General features: G+C 41.7%; 3 protein-coding genes across 4 annotated transcripts in view; all 3 read left to right on the top strand.

Annotated features, from left to right (window-relative positions):
* Window positions 1-270: 270 nt before the first annotated feature.
* Window positions 271-8,280, top strand: apeh (acylaminoacyl-peptide hydrolase). 2 transcript variants are annotated; one of them, XM_069659884.1, is made up of 23 exons: window positions 271-311; window positions 787-916; window positions 1,004-1,130; window positions 1,238-1,325; window positions 1,560-1,635; window positions 1,736-1,827; window positions 1,922-1,996; window positions 2,109-2,246; window positions 2,519-2,610; window positions 2,721-2,761; window positions 2,950-3,071; window positions 3,219-3,279; window positions 3,376-3,473; window positions 3,596-3,647; window positions 4,597-4,685; window positions 4,785-4,923; window positions 5,468-5,551; window positions 5,912-5,992; window positions 6,585-6,673; window positions 6,939-7,129; window positions 7,371-7,473; window positions 7,551-7,657; window positions 7,763-8,280. In XM_069659884.1, the coding sequence occupies exons 1-23, from the start codon at window positions 300-302 to the stop codon at window positions 7,863-7,865; spliced, it is 2,190 nt and encodes a 729-aa protein (XP_069515985.1). In that variant the 5' UTR covers window positions 271-299; the 3' UTR covers window positions 7,866-8,280. The 2 variants fall into 2 exon arrangements, with proteins under 2 accessions (XP_069515985.1, XP_069515984.1); XM_069659883.1 differs by lacking the exon at window positions 271-311 and having other exon boundaries at window positions 709-916.
* Window positions 8,281-8,641: 361 nt separating this feature from the next.
* On the top strand, window positions 8,642-12,458 carry tlr9 (toll-like receptor 9). The gene is made up of 3 exons (XM_069659745.1): window positions 8,642-8,708; window positions 8,897-11,872; window positions 11,961-12,458. The coding sequence occupies exons 1-3, from the start codon at window positions 8,706-8,708 to the stop codon at window positions 12,165-12,167; spliced, it is 3,186 nt and encodes a 1,061-aa protein (XP_069515846.1). The 5' UTR covers window positions 8,642-8,705; the 3' UTR covers window positions 12,168-12,458.
* Window positions 12,459-13,323: 865 nt separating this feature from the next.
* Window positions 13,324-19,123, top strand: part of LOC138590158 (ERC protein 2-like) — a 156,533-nt gene continuing 150,733 nt past the window's right edge. The window contains exons 1-3 of the mRNA XM_069660734.1: window positions 13,324-13,371; window positions 13,793-13,833; window positions 15,384-16,519. Of these exons, the coding sequence (XP_069516835.1) occupies window positions 15,656-16,519 (864 nt within the window). The 5' untranslated portion in view covers window positions 13,324-13,371; window positions 13,793-13,833; window positions 15,384-15,655. The remainder of the gene's footprint in view (window positions 13,372-13,792; window positions 13,834-15,383; window positions 16,520-19,123) is intronic.

Here is a 19,123-nt window from a genome sequence, read left to right as displayed (position 1 = left end):
CAAAATAAAATAATAGCCACATAATCCTGATTTAAAAAAAATATTTATTCTTAGGGAGGCCGTTTCAGCTGCCTTGCATGTGTTGCAAATGTATGGATGTATTTATTCATCATCAAGAAAATCAGAAAATCCTTTGTTTTTGGTCCATTCGGGAACTCTTTACCAGTGGGTTTACTTTATTTTTGAAGTTGCCACAGGAAGCTTTACGTTTATTTTTCCAGCTTTGCACTGGAGCGCCCACTCTATTGTGCTTTCAACTGCATGGTATTTTGAGACTAGCGACACATACCGTCGTTAGCATGGAGTCACAGGTATGATAAGACTAAACAGACTTTTTCTTCGATTCTGAACACATACAGAACTACAAAAATAAATCAAGTATATATGCAAATGTATACTGGGCGTTCATTACGCTGACATGATATTTTTGGAAAATATCAATTAAATAACGTTAGCCAGCTTACAAGTCAAGCTAGCAGACTGTCAGTGGGCATGTTTTTGCTGTCAGCCCATACAGGAAGTTAGTTCCTGGTCAAACTTTGCTGGAAACGGACTTGCTAATTTACTTTGTTGATTTGTGTGTCACACAGCAATTGCTTCCTCGATTAGGAGGACGGAATGTTTTTACATCGGACTTGTGTTTTAGGTGGTGTTTTACTGTACAAACGTATGCATTGCTTGCTGGCTTGCTAGCTTACTAGCTAGGAAATGGCTAGGGCATTGTTCGCTGTTCGACAGTTTGTGTCACTGAGACACAGTGTGAGTTATTCTGCTGCTTGTCGTCAGGTGATCACCAACCCTGAGGAAATTGTCAGGCTCTACAGAGAACTCAGCCTCTTCCCTTCTTTGAGCAAAGCAGATGTGGGACCTGTTATTACTTCTCAGTATGGAGGCAAATACAGCAACGTCTATACAGGTAGACTCAGTCTGTACTAATACAAGTAATTCCAGGTGTCTCTATGTTTAATGATATTGATCTCATTTTGTTCACTTTGATTTGCAGAATGGAGCCAGCGTGATCTGGAGAGGAATGAAAATGTCAAGTTTTGCAGACAGTACATTGTGTTCCATGACGACAAGTCGGTGGTCTTCTCTGGAGCTTCAGGAAACAGCACTGAGATCAAGGGAGAGTACGTAAACATTTTGACATTTTCTCCAGAGTGGGGTAATAGACATTCCTATAGACCTAACCCTCAGCCAACTGAACAGTGTTCTCCAATATGTTTTCTCCTTACAGGTTACTTAGTAAGGATTCCCCTTCGGGTGAAATGAAGGCTGTTGTCAGAGAGTGCAAAATCAAAGGAGAGGACACACAGTTTCTGGAGGTGTGTGGTCTGTCTTTCTGTCTGTCTGTCTGACTTAGCTTCAGAATTGAGACCCACTCCCCCTTAAAAAATGTCTTCCTTACACTTTGCTTCTTTATTGCCCACCCTTTAGGGTGCTCCCCTGTATCTATCTGTCTGTACCTGTAACCTGGTTTTAAAACCTCATTTAACTTTGCATGTTGAACCAAAGATTTTTGACTTCCCTTCGCTTCTTACCTCTTTGTGATCCTACAGATATGGAGCAAAAACATCAAGATGAAGAGCATCAATCTAACAGCCTTAAAGAAGCATGGCAAAGTCTATGAAGATGGTGAGTTGTCAGCAATGCAATTTATTTACTTCTATAAAACGTTGCCTTTTTACTTGTGTAGTGCAGGTGTTAATAACACTGTTTTACTTACTGTATACAGATCAGTTTGGCTGCTTGGTTTGGTCCCACTCTGAGACTCACCTCTTGTACGTGGCCGAGAAGAAGAAGCCTAAGGCGGAGTCTTTCTTCCAGGTTAGTAACTGTACGTGTGTGACATTTATTGTTAATTAAAGGCCGCACTCATAGGTAATAACTCGTCAAATTATTTCTCCTTTATTGTTTGTAGGCTGAGTCAACAGTGTTGTCATCCGTTGGAGACGAGGAGGAGGCAACAAGAGCGGAGAAAAAGGAGGCTGTAAAAGTGAATGCAATGAATACTTTTGAGACTCAAAAGAGTGTATCTGTTTCAAAGTGTTCAACATTCAGTGGTCACATTTTACTCTAGCTGTGTTTTTGCTTTTTTATTCCTGCAGGGGGAGCAGTTTGTCTTCCTTGAGGACTGGGGAGAGGCGCTGGTTAGTAAGAGCTGCCCAGTGCTTTGTGTTTTGGACATTGATGGCAACAACGTGTCTGTGTTGGAGGGAGTGCCTGAAGACATCTCACCAGGACAGGTTGGTGCAGCAGTTTGTGTAAAAATACATGGTTCTTTTCTTATGCACTCATCAGAAACAGAATTGGGGTTTATTGCAAAGTAGGTTTACACGTATAAGGAATTTGTCTTTGTGATTTTGCTGCAATACAGTAAACATAAAAATAGAATGAACAAAGTGAACATAACATAATAAGTTATATAAAATATGAATCATAGGGTGTGGCAAAATACAGCCTCTCGTCTTGCTTTATGTTGCTGTTGCCTTCTTATCTTCCGCCTCTCTCTCTGCAGGCGTTTTGGGCTCCAGGTGACACAGGTGTGGTGTTTGTTGGCTGGTGGCATGAGCCGTTCAGACTTGGCCTCAAGTACTGCCCCAACAGGAGGTGACTGATTACACTTCATACCAATCAATGAGAAGAATTAGAGTTGGCTGTCTAGAAATTGCTTCAGGGTGTTATTGCAAGTTATTCAGGCTTACCGTTTTCTCTGTCAGGTCCTCTCTCTTCTATGTGGATCTCACCGGAGGGAAATGTGGTAAGTGAATCTCTGTCTTCTGTCATGAGCTGTTAAATGATAACACTATGAAACTGTCCTTTGTTAATTGTATTCTATAGAGCCATGATTACTCTATTTCACATAACAAAATGTGTCTGGTATAAGTGGGTTTAGCCAGATTGCAGATGTTCATTTTTATTGTATTTGTTTGTTGTGTCCCTTTTTAGAGCAGCTGTCATCCGGCACCAGTGCAGTTTGCTCCCCGAGGCTGAGCCCAGATCAGTGTCGGATTGTCTACCTGGAATGTTCTGTTTATGGACCACACGCGCAGTGCAGCCGGCTCTGTATGGTAGGACAGGATGAAGCCTCTTTCCCAAATATGGCACATTTACTTTATTTTCTGAACAAACTGCACTGTACTTACTGATATAGTAATAGAAAAATGCAGCTAATAATAATTAGTTTTTCTCTCTCTGCTTGAATGTTGTATTTTTAGTATGACTGGTATACTAAGAAGACCTCCGTGGTGGTGGACGTGGTGAAGCGGCCTGGAGAGGGTAAGCAACACTTGGTTGTGACATTGAAGCAACTTTTTGTCACGCTACACCTCTATAAATTTAATTGTGACTGTGTGCATCCATGTGTCTTTACAGATGGCTTTGCTGGTATCTACAGCTCTCAGCTGTCCCCTCAGTGCTGGTCAGCTGACAGTCAGCGTATTATTATTGCTTGTCCTCAGCGCAGCCGCAAGGTACTGTCAAGCTCTGGGAAATGGCTTGTTAATGGATAAATTACATTTTTTTACTTTAAATATGTTCAGACAGAAAATATTGTAATAACTGTTGACCAGAAAAGTTATTGTCTCTCTTGTAGGATCTGTTGATGGTGGATACAAGCAGTGGGAGCATCACCTCTCTCACCTCAAGTATGTCACTAGACACCTTTTTCAGTCTTGGGATTACTCAGGATGAAACAGTGCTTAACTCAATTAAGGTTGTCAAAACTTCCTGTTCGATATGATTATTGTTTAGCCAAATGTGCCCAAGAGAGAGAGAGATAGAGCTGTGGTTGTGTGACATTGGCAGGCAGTGGAGAGAGCGAGCGCCGTTAATGAAAAGAAAGTTGTTAAACGGAAAAATAAGACGTAATTTCTGATTGTTGCACAGCAGTTACGCTCCAAACAATAATCTAACACGTCTACACCTCCGTGCAACCCCGCAGGATGGTACGGGACTTCATCCTGTGTCTGTCTGCTCCACCCGTTACACCTGGAGCTATAGCAACGACACAGCGGACCGCTCTCATTCACAGGTCGGCAAAAAGCGTTGTTTTGTAAAGTCCTTTTGGCGTCCTGTGAAAGACGAACGAGTTACCTTAGCGTCTGTTACAGACACAAGGCTACGCCGCACAATTATTGACACCCAGAGATGTCCCAAACACAGCAGAATTAGAAGAAAATGAGAAAATACAAATAAAGGGCAGATCTTCTACAGTTACAGACACTATTAAAAGACGTTTGTGATTGCTAATTGAGAGGGTAGGTTATATTGTAATTTGGGGCTAAACGGTATCATATTATAATAAACAATTTTTTGGGGAAAATTCTGCTCATTAAGTCTTTCATTACTGTAAACAGTTTGTCAAATGAGCTGGTTTTGTGTTCGGTAACTTTTTCTGTACCAGCACTGTGCAGGAAAAAAAACATCAGTATGTTATAATAACAGTTTTGTTATTGTTGCCGTGGTATCGAGTATCATTTTTATTTTTAAAAACTATTACCGTATTATCGTAATTGTGACAACCATAAACTCAATTTCTCTACACAAACGTGCTGTGGAAACCTCTGTCTCATTATGTTCTTGGTTCGTCTGTAGAGTCGGATGTTGGTAACTGGTGTCTGCTGAACATACAGAGAGATCTAATGGTGGTCAGCTGCTCCACCCCAAACAGCCCTCCAAGCCTGGTAGGATCAGTGTTTTCATTAAGAATGGTCTTTATTTGAGTTATCAAAAAATAAAACTAGGATGTTGTCACATGTTGTAAATGTAAATTCTGTGTGCAGAGGGTGGGTTTCCTTCCTCCCAGGGACTCTCAGGAGGAAGTGCTCTGGGTCCCTTTGGAAGACTCTCAGACGTTGCCAGACATTGACTGGCAGATCTTGACCTTCACCCCTCCCCCAGAGCAAGACAACAGTCAATACCGTAAGAAAACAAATTTAAGATAAAAAAAATAAACTTTAAAAAGAAAAAAAATACTTTTGTTGCAGAAAGGCCTGCACCTCTACACACACTGCCACCACTATACACAGCCTAAAACGCCTTCTTTACAAAGTCAGCGAAAAGTGAAAAATGTACAAGATTAACTGCAAAGTTATCGATTTGGGTTACATTTGCTTGGGCTGCTTTACCTATTAAATTGTAGTTTGGGTTAAAACTAAAGTTCACAGCAGTCTGTTTTTTAAAAACGAACAAAGGCTTAACTTGAATTAAATTAATTTACCATCGGGTCAAATTCAATCTCTGTACAGAATATTAATAAATGTTATTTTATGAGTCACTAGTGTAATAAAGACGGCTCTGTAAACAGAGGAAGTAATACTTGTGTTTACAGAAGGTCAGAACGAATCATTGTATCTTTAAGTATATGGTGGGTTGAAAAGATTTTACAGCCTGTCTGACACACAAAGAAGCGTGTATGTACTCTTAAGGGGACTAACTAATTAATATTCTATATATATTCTTCCAGCTGGCCTTGATTTTGAAGCTTTGCTGATCAAACCAAAGGAGGTTAAGGACGGAGTGAAGCTGCCTCTTATCGTCACTCCTCATGGTTGGTTTCCCTCATTATGCTTCCCTTGTGTGCAAACAGGAACAACAGTCAGGAAGAATTACATTATTGTTTGATATAAAGTATCATGTAAAGGTTGTATTTCAGAAAAATAACGTTTGAATTGTTCTCTGTAAATCTGTTTGTTTTTGTTCAGTCAAGAGCTCCTGCCACGGATAAGATTGGCTTTGCCAACGGTAGTTGCTATGACGATAGCGACCCTGAGTGGCAAAATGTTTAATCATATTCTCAAAATTAATAATAGTCCTAATTAAGAGTCCTGAAATGTTCAACAGGAGAGACACAGATGGCTTCAATACAAACTGCCAATCTGTATTTAAACACCTTGTTTCTTTGTCTAAGGCGGTCCTCACTCAGTGATTGTAGCTGACTGGTTTCTGTCGTCGGCTGTGCTGTGCCGGATGGGCTTTGCTACGTTACTGGGTAAGGTTAATGTATGACGCCTGCTGAGAGTGTACTCGGTGTGTAATTCCAATGAGTAAGGTCACATGCTGTCTACAGAAGATAGCTGGTACATAGGTTAGCTACTTTGCAAGGCTTTCAAATTATTTAATAAACAAGGCTTAAGCCACTTTAAGAAGCTCTTTATATATTTTTCCTACTGTTTTAAACATTAAAATATCCCTCGTGTACTTCAGGAACTCTATGCACACAGGCATAACTAATCACAGCTTGGTACATTCACCTGAGAGAAATTATTTTCCATGCAAAATTGTTCCAGCTGCGCTTTTTATGAGAAACTATTTCTGCTTTTCTTTTGCCCTGTTCTGTTTTAATAAGTAAAGTAAATGTGTTTCATTGGGGAAGTTGTATCTGTGCCATACATCCACAGTCTGTTGAATGACGCTCAAATTGGGCAGTCACGGAAGCCAAAAAACATACTTGGTTCACTTTTCCTTAACAGGCTGTTTTTCAGTTGGTTTAAAGCAGTAAACAGGTTTCAAGCTCACTTTGAAGAACACGTCATGACATTAAGCACTGAAACATACATGTCAAATGTGGTTTTGTTACGTAGTGAACTATCGTGGCTCTCTTGGGTTCGGCCAGGACAGCATCCTCTCATTACCTGGCAATGCTGGCAACCAGGACGTCAAAGATGTTCAAGTAAGAATAAAAAAATAAATGCTGTTTAAAACAATGATTATTGATAGAAGGGGGGATCTTTTGCTCCTGTTGGTAAAACAGACTTCAAAAGTTGTTTTGCGGTGATTTTTTAACAACTGTTGATTCTTTTTAAGTGTATATTTGGTTGAGGTTAGTTGGCATAGTTCCTGTTTAAGTGAGAATCTGAACTATCTTAGTAATTATTTTGCCTTTCTTCCCTCTCCCCTAAAAGTCTCACTTTCTCCCCATGTTTCCTTCCCGTCAGTTTGCAGTTGAAAGCGTTCTAAAAGGTGGCGAGTTCGACACCCAGAAGGTGGCAGTCTCTGGGGGTTCCCACGGTGGTTTCCTGGCCTGTCATCTCATCGGCCAGTACCCTGGATTCTACAAGGCCTGTTCGGCTCGCAACCCTGTCACCAACTTTGCCTCTATGATTGGCAGCACAGACATCCCCGACTGGTAGGATATGTTTGCATAATATCATGCATCACTTGTTCACAACCACTCACATTTAGTTTGATCATCTGTACCCCTGAAAATTCGTCTCTGGCAGCTCTGAGTAAGCGAGTGGGATAAAGGGCATGTGTGAGCCTCTCTGTCAGGGAGGGAAGTGTTCAATAATGCACACTCGCACTCTGCAGGAACAAAAGACAAAAGAGATTTATTTTCTTCCTGTTGATGTGAACTCTGATTTTTGCAGGTGCATGGTCGAGGCTGGCTTCGACTACAGCACAGACTGTCTACCTGACCCTGCTGTTTGGGGGCCGATGATAGAAAAGTCCCCTATTAAACATGTCCCACAGGTAGGGGTGATTCTGTGTGTGTATTAATCTGTGTTGATACACAATATGCTGCTAACAACAGTTGATTTCTCATCTAGGTACAGACGCCCGTGTTGCTTATCTTAGGGGAAGATGACAAGCGTGTGCCTAACAAGCAAGGAATCGAGTATTACAGAGCTCTGAAAGCGAGGCAGATCCCAGTCCGGTAAGCAGCTTGTCTGAGTAACATGTTTTATCGGTAATGTAAGATATTCACTGCACAACAGGGCTTTTATTGTTTATTCACTAATGCTCTGCTGTGGGTTCTTAGGTTGCTGTGGTACCCAGGGAACAACCACGCTCTCTCCAAGGTGGACGCTGAGTCCGATGGCTTCATGAACTTCGCTCTGTGGATAATTCAGCACTTGTGTTAGTGATGGTAAATATCAGATAACATGACACTACTGTGTGTAAGGGGGAGATTGTACTTTGTGAGGTCCAAGCCAAAGAACTGTAAGCGCTCTCCAACCTGAAGATGCTTTGCTCTACTTGTAACCTATCTGTAACTATGTTTGGTTCCACGGTAACCGCCTTGAAGTTGATGAAGGAATGATTGTTTTAACTCGGCATTGATGCAGTTTCAAAAATCAGAAACACATTTTATCAATACTGTTTGTTAATTTTGCGGTCTTTACGTACACAGAAAATAAAGGGCTTTCCAGGCTGTTAGTTGTGTTTGAGAAAACATTAACTAAGAAAATTATTTTCATAATCAGCTTTTTCTCTTTTCACTGTTATGTCTTGATTTCATGATACAATGCACTGAATAAAGTGATTATCTAAACACTGCCAATGACTAAAAGAGCATTTATGCAGATTGAAACTGAAACTGCCATTGAAGTGGTGTATTATTTCCTCCTACCTGTTCTTTAGAACTCTTAGTTGTTTAAGGAAGTCCATCAATGGAGAAAAAACGTATTTTATATGAAAGCATTTTTGACTCTTTGCATAGTCAAAAGCAGGATGATACTGTAAAATCTTCTTTTTAATGATTTGAGGGGGTATCTGGGTCTGATGCTTATCATGGATTCGACTAAGATCACATGATATGCCACCCGCTGCTGTAAAATGACCACATGCTTTCACTTCTGCATAAATGGATCCAGTTGCGCGTCACTGCACCAACTTTCACATACCATTTTTCCATCTTACCCTCCGCACCTGTATGAAGGACCGCTTCATCTGGCTCCAGACATACATTTTAAGATGACAAGATGGTAAGTAGGACAATATTTTATTCCTCATCAAAACTAAAAATATAGCAGATACTCTACTGTAACATTATAAAGCTATGTCACTAGAGTCTTGCAATTGATTGTAGCTGCTTTAACGATAGGGTGATACAATTAAAATCTATACTGTATAATAGTTTATCTTAAGCAAAATGCTTGGTTTCTTTTTTCAGGCTGTGTTGAAAAAGATCCTCATCCTTTGTCTACTTCTTCCGTCAGTGAGGACCATAAATACAAAGTTCTTTCCATGTGACACTGATGTGAATAATACCGAAGTGGTCTGCTATGGCAGACCTCTCAAGCATGTCCTCTTCATCAAGTCTGAAACTGTAAAGTCGCTCAATTTAAATAAGACTAAGGTACAGCACATTGGGCAGCATGATCTATCAGGTGTACCAAACCTTCGCATTCTGAAAATAATGGGGAATTGTGAACCAGGCAGCCAGAGACCTTCTGAAGACTCGTGCGAGATGAGGATCGACGTTAATGCCTTGAGGAACCTATCGAAGCTTCAATTTTTGTATCTGTCAGGAAACAGCCTGACCTCTATTCCCTTGTTACCTAAAAGCCTGAAGGTTCTTGATCTGCAGAAGAATCGCATCTTCCAGATTATCAACCCCTTAGAAACTCCAAATCTTGAAGCACTCTTCCTAAACTGGAATTGCTTTTATGCAAACCCTTGCAACCAGTCTTTTTACATCAGCGAGAGGGTTTTCAGGGAGCTCCCTAAACTTAAACGCCTTACCTTAGGGTATACTAATCTGACCGCTATCCCGAAAGGGTTGCCAACCTCTCTAGAGTTACTGGATTTAAAAGAGAACAAAATCACAGAGGTGTTAGACGGAGCATTTGCTAACCTGACTGTCCTCAAGACTTTGATATTGGAGTGGAACTGCCAACGTTGTGACCATGCCGCCAGGCCATGCTTCCCTTGCCCACAAAATCACTCCCTAAGCCTCACTCAAAACTCATTATATGCTGAGAACAGCTCAATTGAATTCCTAAGCTTGAGAGGAAACTCTCTAACAACATTTCCAGAGGGTCTTTTCCAACCTTTGAAGAATTTAAAACGTTTGGACCTCTCTGACAACCTACTGGCATGTGCAATACGTAACGGCACCTTCTTTTCAGAGCTGAAGGGCCTCACTTGGATTAGCCTCATCTATAACTACAAGCCACTGAAGACATTTCCGGAACTGAAGCTCTCCCCACATATTGGCAATATATCTGGTCTACAAACTCTTCTTCTGAGTGGTAACTTTTTCCACAGGGTTTCAAACGAGAGCCTCAGTGTTCTGTCCAAACTCCAAAATCTAACCAATCTAGAACTGAGAATGAATTTCATCGACACTTGTGACTTAAAAGCTCTGAAACGGTTTCCGGCTCTCCTCAAAATTGACCTCTCCCAAAACATGCTTAATTTCCTTCCATGTCGCCGGAGTCCATCTTTGTTTGAGATCCCGGTACAGGATATCTGTCAAAACCAGACAATGTACACACCGAATTTTCCTGATGCATCACTTATGCTAATGGCTCAAGAAGCCACATCTGGAAGTGTCATATGGAAATCTGACCCGTCAAACTGGCAGGAAATAATTGAGGACAATGCATATGAATTTGGATCACTATGGGAGTTTAAAATACATTTCTGCCAAAATAACCTTACAATTGACCTCTCTCAAAATGACATTATGTCTCTCAACAAAGAGGTATTTGTGGGCATGGAAAACGCAGTTTGTTTGGACCTTTCCTTTAATTACATGAGTCAAACACTGAAGAAAGGGCTGTTTGAAAGCATGACAAATTTAGTTTTTCTTGATCTGTCCTACAACAGACTTGATTTTTATTATATAGATTCTTTCAGTGAGCTCAGAACAACTCTGAAGGTATTAGACGTTAGTAACAATGATTTTCACTTCAGAATGAGGGGAATGGGTCATCGTTTAGGGTTCATTACACATCTGACCAACTTGGAAGTCTTGAGCCTGGCAAACAATGGCATTGGGATGCGAATAGATCAAATGCTTGTCAGCAGCTCTTTGAAGTACCTCTTCTTCTATGGAAACTACCTTCATATTATGTGGAATTATGATAACAATAACTACAATCATTTCTTCCAAGGTCTGACAAACCTTACCTACCTGGATATCTCTAACAATGGACTGATGACGATTACAGCAGAACAACTGCGTAACCTCCCCGGAAGTGTTGAGAACCTCGTCATTAGCGACAATCGGCTGAACTATTTCCCATGGCATAACATCTCAGCACTCAGGAATTTACGTCACCTGAACCTCAGTCAAAACTTCCTCTCTGACTTGCCTACCACGGTCATCGAATTTGGACAACATTTTTCTCTCTTGGACCTTAGTCACAACCGCCTCAGTTGTATTCCTGAGAATTTCTTCAGTAAGGCGAAGTCCTTGCAATATCTCTATCTGAGCCACAATCAGATCAAAGAGTTGAACAGACAGTTTCTCCCTGCCCCCTTTAAAAATGGTAGTGCCCTTCAGAAACTCACCCTGCATGCAAACCCATTTAAATGTGACTGTGATACATCATGGTTTGCCGACTTCTTGCGTACAACTCAGGTACGGATTCCTTATCTGTTCACGCATATACACTGTGAATACCCAGAGTCCCAACAAGGTGAGAGCATTCTGCATATGGATCGTCAGCGTTCCTGCCAGGACATTTACGGAAGCTTCGCCTCCCTCATCTGCTCCTTCTTGACTGTGACATTCACTGTTCTGCCCCTGTTGAAGCATCTCTACGGCTGGGATCTGTGGTATTGCTTACAAGTACTCTGGGCAGGACACAAGGGCTACTCCCAGCTGGCTGGAAGTGATTCACATTATCTCTACGATGCTTTTGTGGTGTTTGACACCAGGAACCACGCTGTGAGGGATTGGGTCTACAATGAGTTAACAGCCAATCTGGAGAACTCTGGTCACAGGAGGTTTTCTCTCTGTCTGGAGGAGAGAGACTGGATTCCAGGCCTTTCATGTATTGAAAATCTACATAATGCCGTCTACAAAAGTGTGAAGACAGTGTTCGTGCTCTCCAGTGGTGGTACTCCGAGTGAGTCTGTGAATGGTGTAATCCGGCAGACTTTCTTTATGGTTCAGCAGCGACTTCTGGATGAGAAGGTTAGTCAAAGTTACTTTTTATTTTTCATGTGCATGCTTTCACCGTGTGTTCATAACACTAAATTATCTCTGATTCTATCTACACTAGGTGGATGCAGCTGTGCTGGTTCTGTTGGATGAGATGTTCCCCAAACTGAAGTACCTTCAGCTGAGGAAAAGATTGTGCAGAAAGTCTGTGCTGTCGTGGCCAAGAAACCCGAGGGCGCAACCCCTTTTCTGGAACCGAGTGAGAATGGCATTGTCGTCAGATAACCTCAACTTCTATGACAACAACATGAGTGAAAGTTTTATATGACTGCCTTTTAACGGCTGATGCAGGGCACATTGGTGAAAAAAACTCACTCACTTTAAACAAAATTACCTATACCCTCAGTTGTCATATAAAACGATATGATGGATGTTTTTAATATGTTTCTTTTTAAAAAATGAATATGTAACAACTCCTTCATGTAAGTTTCTAGCTTTTTAACATGTTGCTCTGTTGTTTAATCAAATTGTGACACACTTTTTTTCCTCCTTAAAGTGTCTTAATCCTTGTCTTCTGAGAGTTTGGGCAGGGCAGATGCATGTTGCTATTGTTGGCTTTATGAGGCATTGTATATTTTATAAGTCTATGCTGTACAAATAAAATCAACTTGATTTCACTTGAGTATATTGATTTAATTAAGTATTGCAAAAGAGTCATCCGCACCTGTATATGAAAGAATCCAATACCTCATCTCAAATATCACTTCTTCTTTGTTACATATTGTGAGGAAATGAGCATGAACTGTTCCTTACTGTTACTTACTCATTCCGCAGGCAGATGATCATAATAGATCAAAGTTAAGTGACACAAGTGCATGCTAGTATTAAAAGTGACACCTTATTTAGCCTGTGCGCCATCAAGCAATTTCGTTTCTTGTTTCGTGGTCTTCGACTCCCAACTGCACCTCTTTTCTGAGAGTGAAACCTCTCACACAAAAATAGCCCTTCCAACTCATTGTCTGGCTAAGTTATATTGAGTGATTGAAGGTTAACTGAACAGCTGCAGTCCCTTTATTAATAAACTTCGAAAGTAGTGGCTTCGTCAAATCACATGTCTCCACATCTGATATAACGATCAAACTCACTTTGATAGGATTAAATAACCGTTGGCTTTACCTTTAACCTTTAACCGTTGACATTACGAAGACTGGAATTAAATTGTTTACTTGAACTTACATCGCTAATGCTTTTTATTTTGTATTTTCAGCATGGGCATGTGCAGCTTAGACAATTCACACACTAATGTAGGTGTAAGAAAAAAATAGCCCTCCCTTCCATCATTGCTGTTCGTGCTGCCCCATCAACCACGCCGCGTAGGTCGCGCACGCGCCGGCTTGGAAGCGCGCGCCCACGAGGACCCGATGGCAGGACAGGTCATCATGAGAGAGCTGAGCCGATGAGATCATGAAGCCTGCGCCGAGGTCGGACAGGGTAGGTTTGGGACTTCACGGTGATGGAGAGGTGCCTGTCCGGTAAGCTCGAGCACACTCTGTGTGCACACCTGGACTTTGTGGCAACATTTGGCAACATTATTTAAACAAATGAAACTGTGCTATCAGTGTGTGGGGCAGATTAATTATTATGTAAGGTACTAGCTCGGACCCATGTAGCCGTGTGCATATGAGCAAGAAACTAATCCTTCATGCCGTGGTCGTAGTAGAGTTATTCGGGCGTATGTGTCCAGGCTGCGTAAGCACATGCCCAACGACCCTTTTTCTCGAGCCAAACGTGAAATACAAGTCAGTATACTTCGCAGTTTGTACTTTAGGTTGGCAGCATGTTGAGCTGTGTGAGAGGGGCTCGTGCTGACAAATGTTAGCAAGAAAATTAACGAGTTCCGCTAACATTACCTCAGTGTAGCTGGTGACTCGACTTTTCTCTTTGCGGCAACAGCTGGCTGCCAACTCAGAAGAAAGTGCAGAGGTTTGAGGCAGGTAAGAAATGAGGCGTTTCCTACTTGTGGCATTTTATTATTTTATTTCCAGCAGTCTTGTCTTTCTATCTGTCTGTTCTTTCGTCCTGTCAGCGTGCTATGACAAGGCGGCATACAGCCGCGTTAACTTGGCGCGTGCTCATCATTTAAACAGTTTTGTGATACCTCCATTTTACTTCTAATAATCTGCAGACTAATCTTTGATAGTGGCAAGCTATCATCTGTGTTGTTTTCTTTGATAGATTTTAGTCCAAACCTTTTTATATCAGTTTAAATATTATTAATCATCATGGAGTTTTCACGGTCAATTGGGATATGAAGGCACTACTGTTCCACAAAAATTATACACGATAAAAATGGTTCCATTACTAGCACATAAGGCTAAATTCATTGTCTCAAACAATGATGGATAAAGGATTGACAGCCATGTTATGACTGACAAGTAGATTTAACCAATCTCTCAGTTGCATCCTGTGCAGGGAGTCCCAGCACCCAATCCTCTTGGATTAGAGGAGGGATTATGGTTTGGATTTGCCTCTGCTTTACAGACAGAGTTCCCAATATCTGCTCCATATTATGCTGTATTGCATCTATTTGGATTTCCTGAGTTATTCTTTTTAACTTAAATAATCTACTTACTTAAACACAAAAGATAACCCAATTTGTGGTATAATAACTGTATTATCTAGAATAATAAAAGCAAAGTCTTATCGTGCTAGAATTGTGCCTGTTTTTAGTTGAAGCCTAAGGTACCAGCTCTCATAAAGTCTGAAGATGAACTTTGCCCCAGAGGGACGAAAGATAAGCACTGTCCTTCCAATTGTCTCTGCAGTGTCCCATGGTTATAGCCAATTATTCTATTATGTTTCTCTTTCCTTCAGACCTAAGCAGGCACCAACATCTCTTTGCTATATTACAGTAATTTGAGTGCTGTCCATGGTGCTGAAATGGTCAAATGGTCCATCTCCCTGCTTTTCTATTTCACCATTTACTGTGGTGACTATGGCTGATGAAAGTTCTCTGTACAAGATGAGCAAGAAACCTGTTGAATGCTACACCGCTAATCTAGAGTCTGGTGGTTAACATTTTCCTGTCACAACGCTCTTATAACCATCAATAAATATGAGTTTCACTCAAGATCAGTGAGCCCTGCCTCTCTGCTCTGCCCAGAACTGATCAGCTAAGGTCAAGGTTTTTTGACTGATATAAAGCTGGTGCTTTTACGCTCTTGATTAGCCACACCCAAGCAGGGAAAATTTTAAAACGGAGAATTTTTTTTACCATGAACCATGTTGGATGGGTAAAACAGAAAGACACAAATTGGCATTGTTAAATTTTCTCTTCAGGCAAAGTTGGTTTACAGGTGCCTATTTTGTCATTTCATATTTAAGAGGTTTTCAGTATTTAGTTTAAACATGTTGATGTAAAACAAATGTTTATATGGCTCAAAGCAAAGTAACACAGAAGTCATAGTGGTTTGTATGTGTCTTATATTCATAGCTAAAACCTTTGCTGCTTGTGTTACTGTCTGTTTTCCCCTCCCCTGTCTAGAATCCACAATGTCCTGCACTGTAGCTGAAACAAGACCTCTGGCCTGTGTGTCTGGGAGCCCTCTAGCCAACAGTCACTGCTACTTTCTTCTAATAGGACTAATTAAGACTCAGACCCAAGCCCTAAACAATCAGGGATGGAGAGATGAAAACTGAGAGGCCCGGAGGTGGCCTTAATTCTAAACCTATTTGTTTCTCGTTCCATGAAGGGACATGAAAATACACCCAACATTAACCGTTTCCTCTCAGAAGTCGACTTCTGCCATATGAAAAATGCCTTTAAATATTCGAGCTAAGCCCGCGCAGAGCAAGCTGTCTGCTGGCTCAAAGAGTAGTGGGCACACTGATGGCAGCACATCTCAGTCACGCTTTTCCAGATCCCCCAAACTGGGGAAAGGCAAACAGGCCGTGAGCTCAGCACCAGGCTCCCGCTCTGGGCTAGAACCTGGCTCTGTGTCCGGAGGTTTGCCTGCACCCGTAGCTAAACCGGCTGGAAGTGTAGGGTCAGGGTCGAGGCCAGGTTCAAAGTTGAAAGCTGCCACAGCAGCAGAGAAGGGAGTAGCTCATGGTTCAGCGACAGCTCCAGGAGGTAAAACCCTGTCTATGGAGAACATCCAGTCGTTGAGTGCTGCCTATGCCACTTCAGGCACAATGTACCCCTCTGAGCGAGATTCCTTGGAACCCTCTGGTGGGTACCCTAAGGGTACCATGACACTGGGCAGGAGCACCAGCCGCTCCTCCTACACTAATCGGACAACAGCCATGGGAAGCAGCCCAAACATCACCTCCTATGGGCTGCATCACCAGTCAGACCCCTATGGAGACCAAACGTCACATCCTGCAGGGAGTTCCAGTCTGCGGCGCCAGTCCGGGAGGCATCCTCAGGCGTCGGACTCAACCGCACGGGGCGAGGCTTCCTCGTTTGATCTCCAGGCTCAGCTGAGGGAGCTCCAGAGGGAGAACGACAACCTGAGGAAAGAACTGGATGGTGGGAGGGATGGACGGATGGGCCACACCATGAACAATGTCAACTTCTGGAGCCCAGATGTGAAAAGAGACAAGGGGGTAAGGCGGGAGGAGGGAGTGAGGACCTCGGTACTGAAGGACCAGTACAGGCCTAACCAAGAGGAGCTGCAGGTGAGAAAAATGACAAAGTGGAGAGGTTGTTCAAAAATGCTACATTTCCACTTTTTGCCACAACTTCAGCATGTGGAAATCTCATTTTCAAACAAAACTCCAATTTTGTCTCGCACGTCACATTGAAACTTTTTGTCTCGACCCACCTTTCTCCTCTGCACATCATACCTTTTGTTCCTGTCTTCAAGGTTGCATAGAAAGGCTTCTGTGCAGTTCATTTGTAAAGATGTTTGCCAGCCTCGGCGCTGTCTGTGTTTCCATGGGAACGTGCCCTAGTGGCTGCCGTTCTAAGTGTTAGCCAGATTCAAAAAGAGCTCACAGCTACTCCTGGAGGGACCGTGACCAGTCTGTCCTGTGCCACCTCTCACTGGAGTATGTTTCGCTTAGTCTGAGGCGAGCTTCATCTGTCTTACTGCATTGCTACAACTATATATCTGTTTTTTCTTTGTCTGTCTTCCTCCTGTTTCCTCTCTTCCCTGCCCTCTTTTTCTCTACTTACGTGAGTGGCATTTAACTTCCTTGTGTGTCTTGTGTTTGTCTGGTGGAAAAATACAATTGTTCTCCTACAGGGAAATACCTGGAAGATAACTGTCCTCCTCTTCAGATAATTTTTCACACTTGCTTGGGAGCTTGTCTCTTTATTGCTCATACCTGAAAAATCTTAAATCATTTCTACACTCATCCATCTGACTCCTCCCTTGAGTAACCAAGGAGCCACCTCTGCATTTGTATTTATAGCGTTTTCATCTCACATTGTCATACTGTGTGAGGACACTGACACACACACACGCACACTCTTTTTCTTGTTGTTTTAAAAACAGTTAAAACCGGTTGTTATTTCCCCAGGGACACATGCTGTATAGCCTTGTAGAGTTCTGGTTAATGCTTGTCTATCAAAAAGCTTTTTGAACAAGCACAATTGTTCGCTAAAAGTGCTTGAAAATCTGCATTCACCTTTTTATAATTCTCTTCTCTAAGAGAAAGCCGCAAGCACACACAACTCTCCTACAGGTACACAAAAAGACACACACTTCTTTCACCACCCACAATGTGTTAGCGTCACAAAAGGTGGTTCACTCAGCTTTATAGGCAATACATGTGTTTACCACCTCACTACTGATGTCAAGATCCTCATGTCTGTTGTATTAAGAGGAGCAGGTCAGTCAGTGTAAGCAGTCTCTGTGTATCTGCAGGCTGGTCGCGGCTCGGCCTTGTCTGTGAAAGATGGATGCGTCTGTCTCTGATCTGTTCCTTCAGGCGACAGACTCGTACACTTGTGTATTACTGTTTTTTCAAGTGTTGACTCATTTGTCTCTCCCACACTCCTGAGAACTCCTGTCTTTTTACATTCACTCTTTTCTTCTTATATCTACTGAAACCACTTATACTAGCTAATCCATAGATCATGATCTCATCACCCCTCTGTAACTGATAGCCTTTCTACACCTCATGAGAAGGAAGCACAGGTGTTAGAGATTTTCTGGTACACTTTCCTTACTAATACCGATTACAGAACCGATCCCATACCAATGCTGTAGTCCAAAAATACAGAAGTATATTACTTCTTCTATAAGGACGTGATACGATCGCTATCATTGTGCCCGGCTCAGGTTAAACCCTTTGTGAAACGTGAACAAATACTTCTAGTTTGATGAAGGCATAAACGAATAACAATTCTGTATGAAGATTATCTTTTTGACACATCGCTCTCTTGCGTCTGCCAAAGAGTGCCCGAGAGACGCTGATTTTTACTCAAAGCTGCTTTATTCACTGCTTTTAGCAGTTTAATCTCCGAGCTGCTTGTTTTGGAGAGGAGGAGACCTCTGCAGATGAATTGACTCCCATAAAAACCTTGAGAACGATGACGACTGAAGGAATCCTATCCTAAAAACAAGTTGAGCACTTAGCAAGCGTCAAAGAAACACTTCTTTTAAGCATGAAGCTCCTATAGACACATGATCAACTACCTGACATCAGGCCCTCTTCGCTTGCTAAAACAGTACTTTATAGTAGTTTCAGGTGTCATCAATAATACATTCATGGTAGCAGCTCAGGGAGACTTGTTGTGTTGCTAGCCTACAGTCTTGGAGCGGCAAGGAAGAATGGATTCCTGGTTAAATTATTCTTTTAGATTTTTTGGGGCCTAAAATTAAGTCTGTATTAGAAACATTTCAGCAACTTGTGTCAATATTAGGGATGCACGATATCGGATTTTTTGCTAATATCTGATATGCCAATATTTTCTAACCCGATATATTAGGCACATGTTATTTTCCACTTATTGCAGAGAACATCAAGTCTCCCCTGTAGTGGAAGTGATATCATGCCTACTCTTATTGTAGTTGCCCACTGGCAGATGCAGAAATAAGACAATACAGTGCTTTTTAAGATGTACACATTCACTGAGCAATATAAGAAAACTACTTAAACTTAGGTTATGTACAAAATGCCATATTTATTTATATGTAACATTTTTGTTCAAATAAAACTGTAATATTCAACTGAGACAAGCTTGGACGACGCTCTCCCTGAGACAATCCTGACAATAGCCACAACTAGGGCAAATTTTACCTATCGCACAGAACAAATACATCATATTAAATC

The sequence above is a fragment of the Semicossyphus pulcher genome, unplaced genomic scaffold, assembly GCF_022749685.1.
Source record: "Semicossyphus pulcher isolate SPU_LCO1_2020_fin unplaced genomic scaffold, fSemPul1.0.p SCAF_13, whole genome shotgun sequence".
In the NCBI taxonomy this organism is placed as follows: Eukaryota; Metazoa; Chordata; class Actinopteri; order Labriformes; family Labridae; genus Semicossyphus; species Semicossyphus pulcher.
Note: the sequence above shows the minus strand (reverse complement) of the source record. Positions and strands in the feature narration are given on the sequence as shown.

Excerpts from the sequence above, each read along its gene's own strand:
- tlr9 (XM_069659745.1), top strand. Across the intron at positions 11,873-11,960 it reads AGCGACTTCTGGATGAGAAG|GTGGATGCAGCTGTGCTGGT; the intron begins GTTAGTCAAAGT and ends TATCTACACTAG.
- apeh (XM_069659883.1), top strand. The coding sequence starts at position 709 with ATGGCTAGGGCATTGTTCGCTGTTCGACAGTTTGTGTCACTGAGACAC. Across the intron at positions 1,131-1,237 it reads AGCACTGAGATCAAGGGAGA|GTTACTTAGTAAGGATTCCC; the intron begins GTACGTAAACAT and ends TTCTCCTTACAG. Across the intron at positions 4,686-4,784 it reads CAAACAGCCCTCCAAGCCTG|AGGGTGGGTTTCCTTCCTCC; the intron begins GTAGGATCAGTG and ends TTCTGTGTGCAG.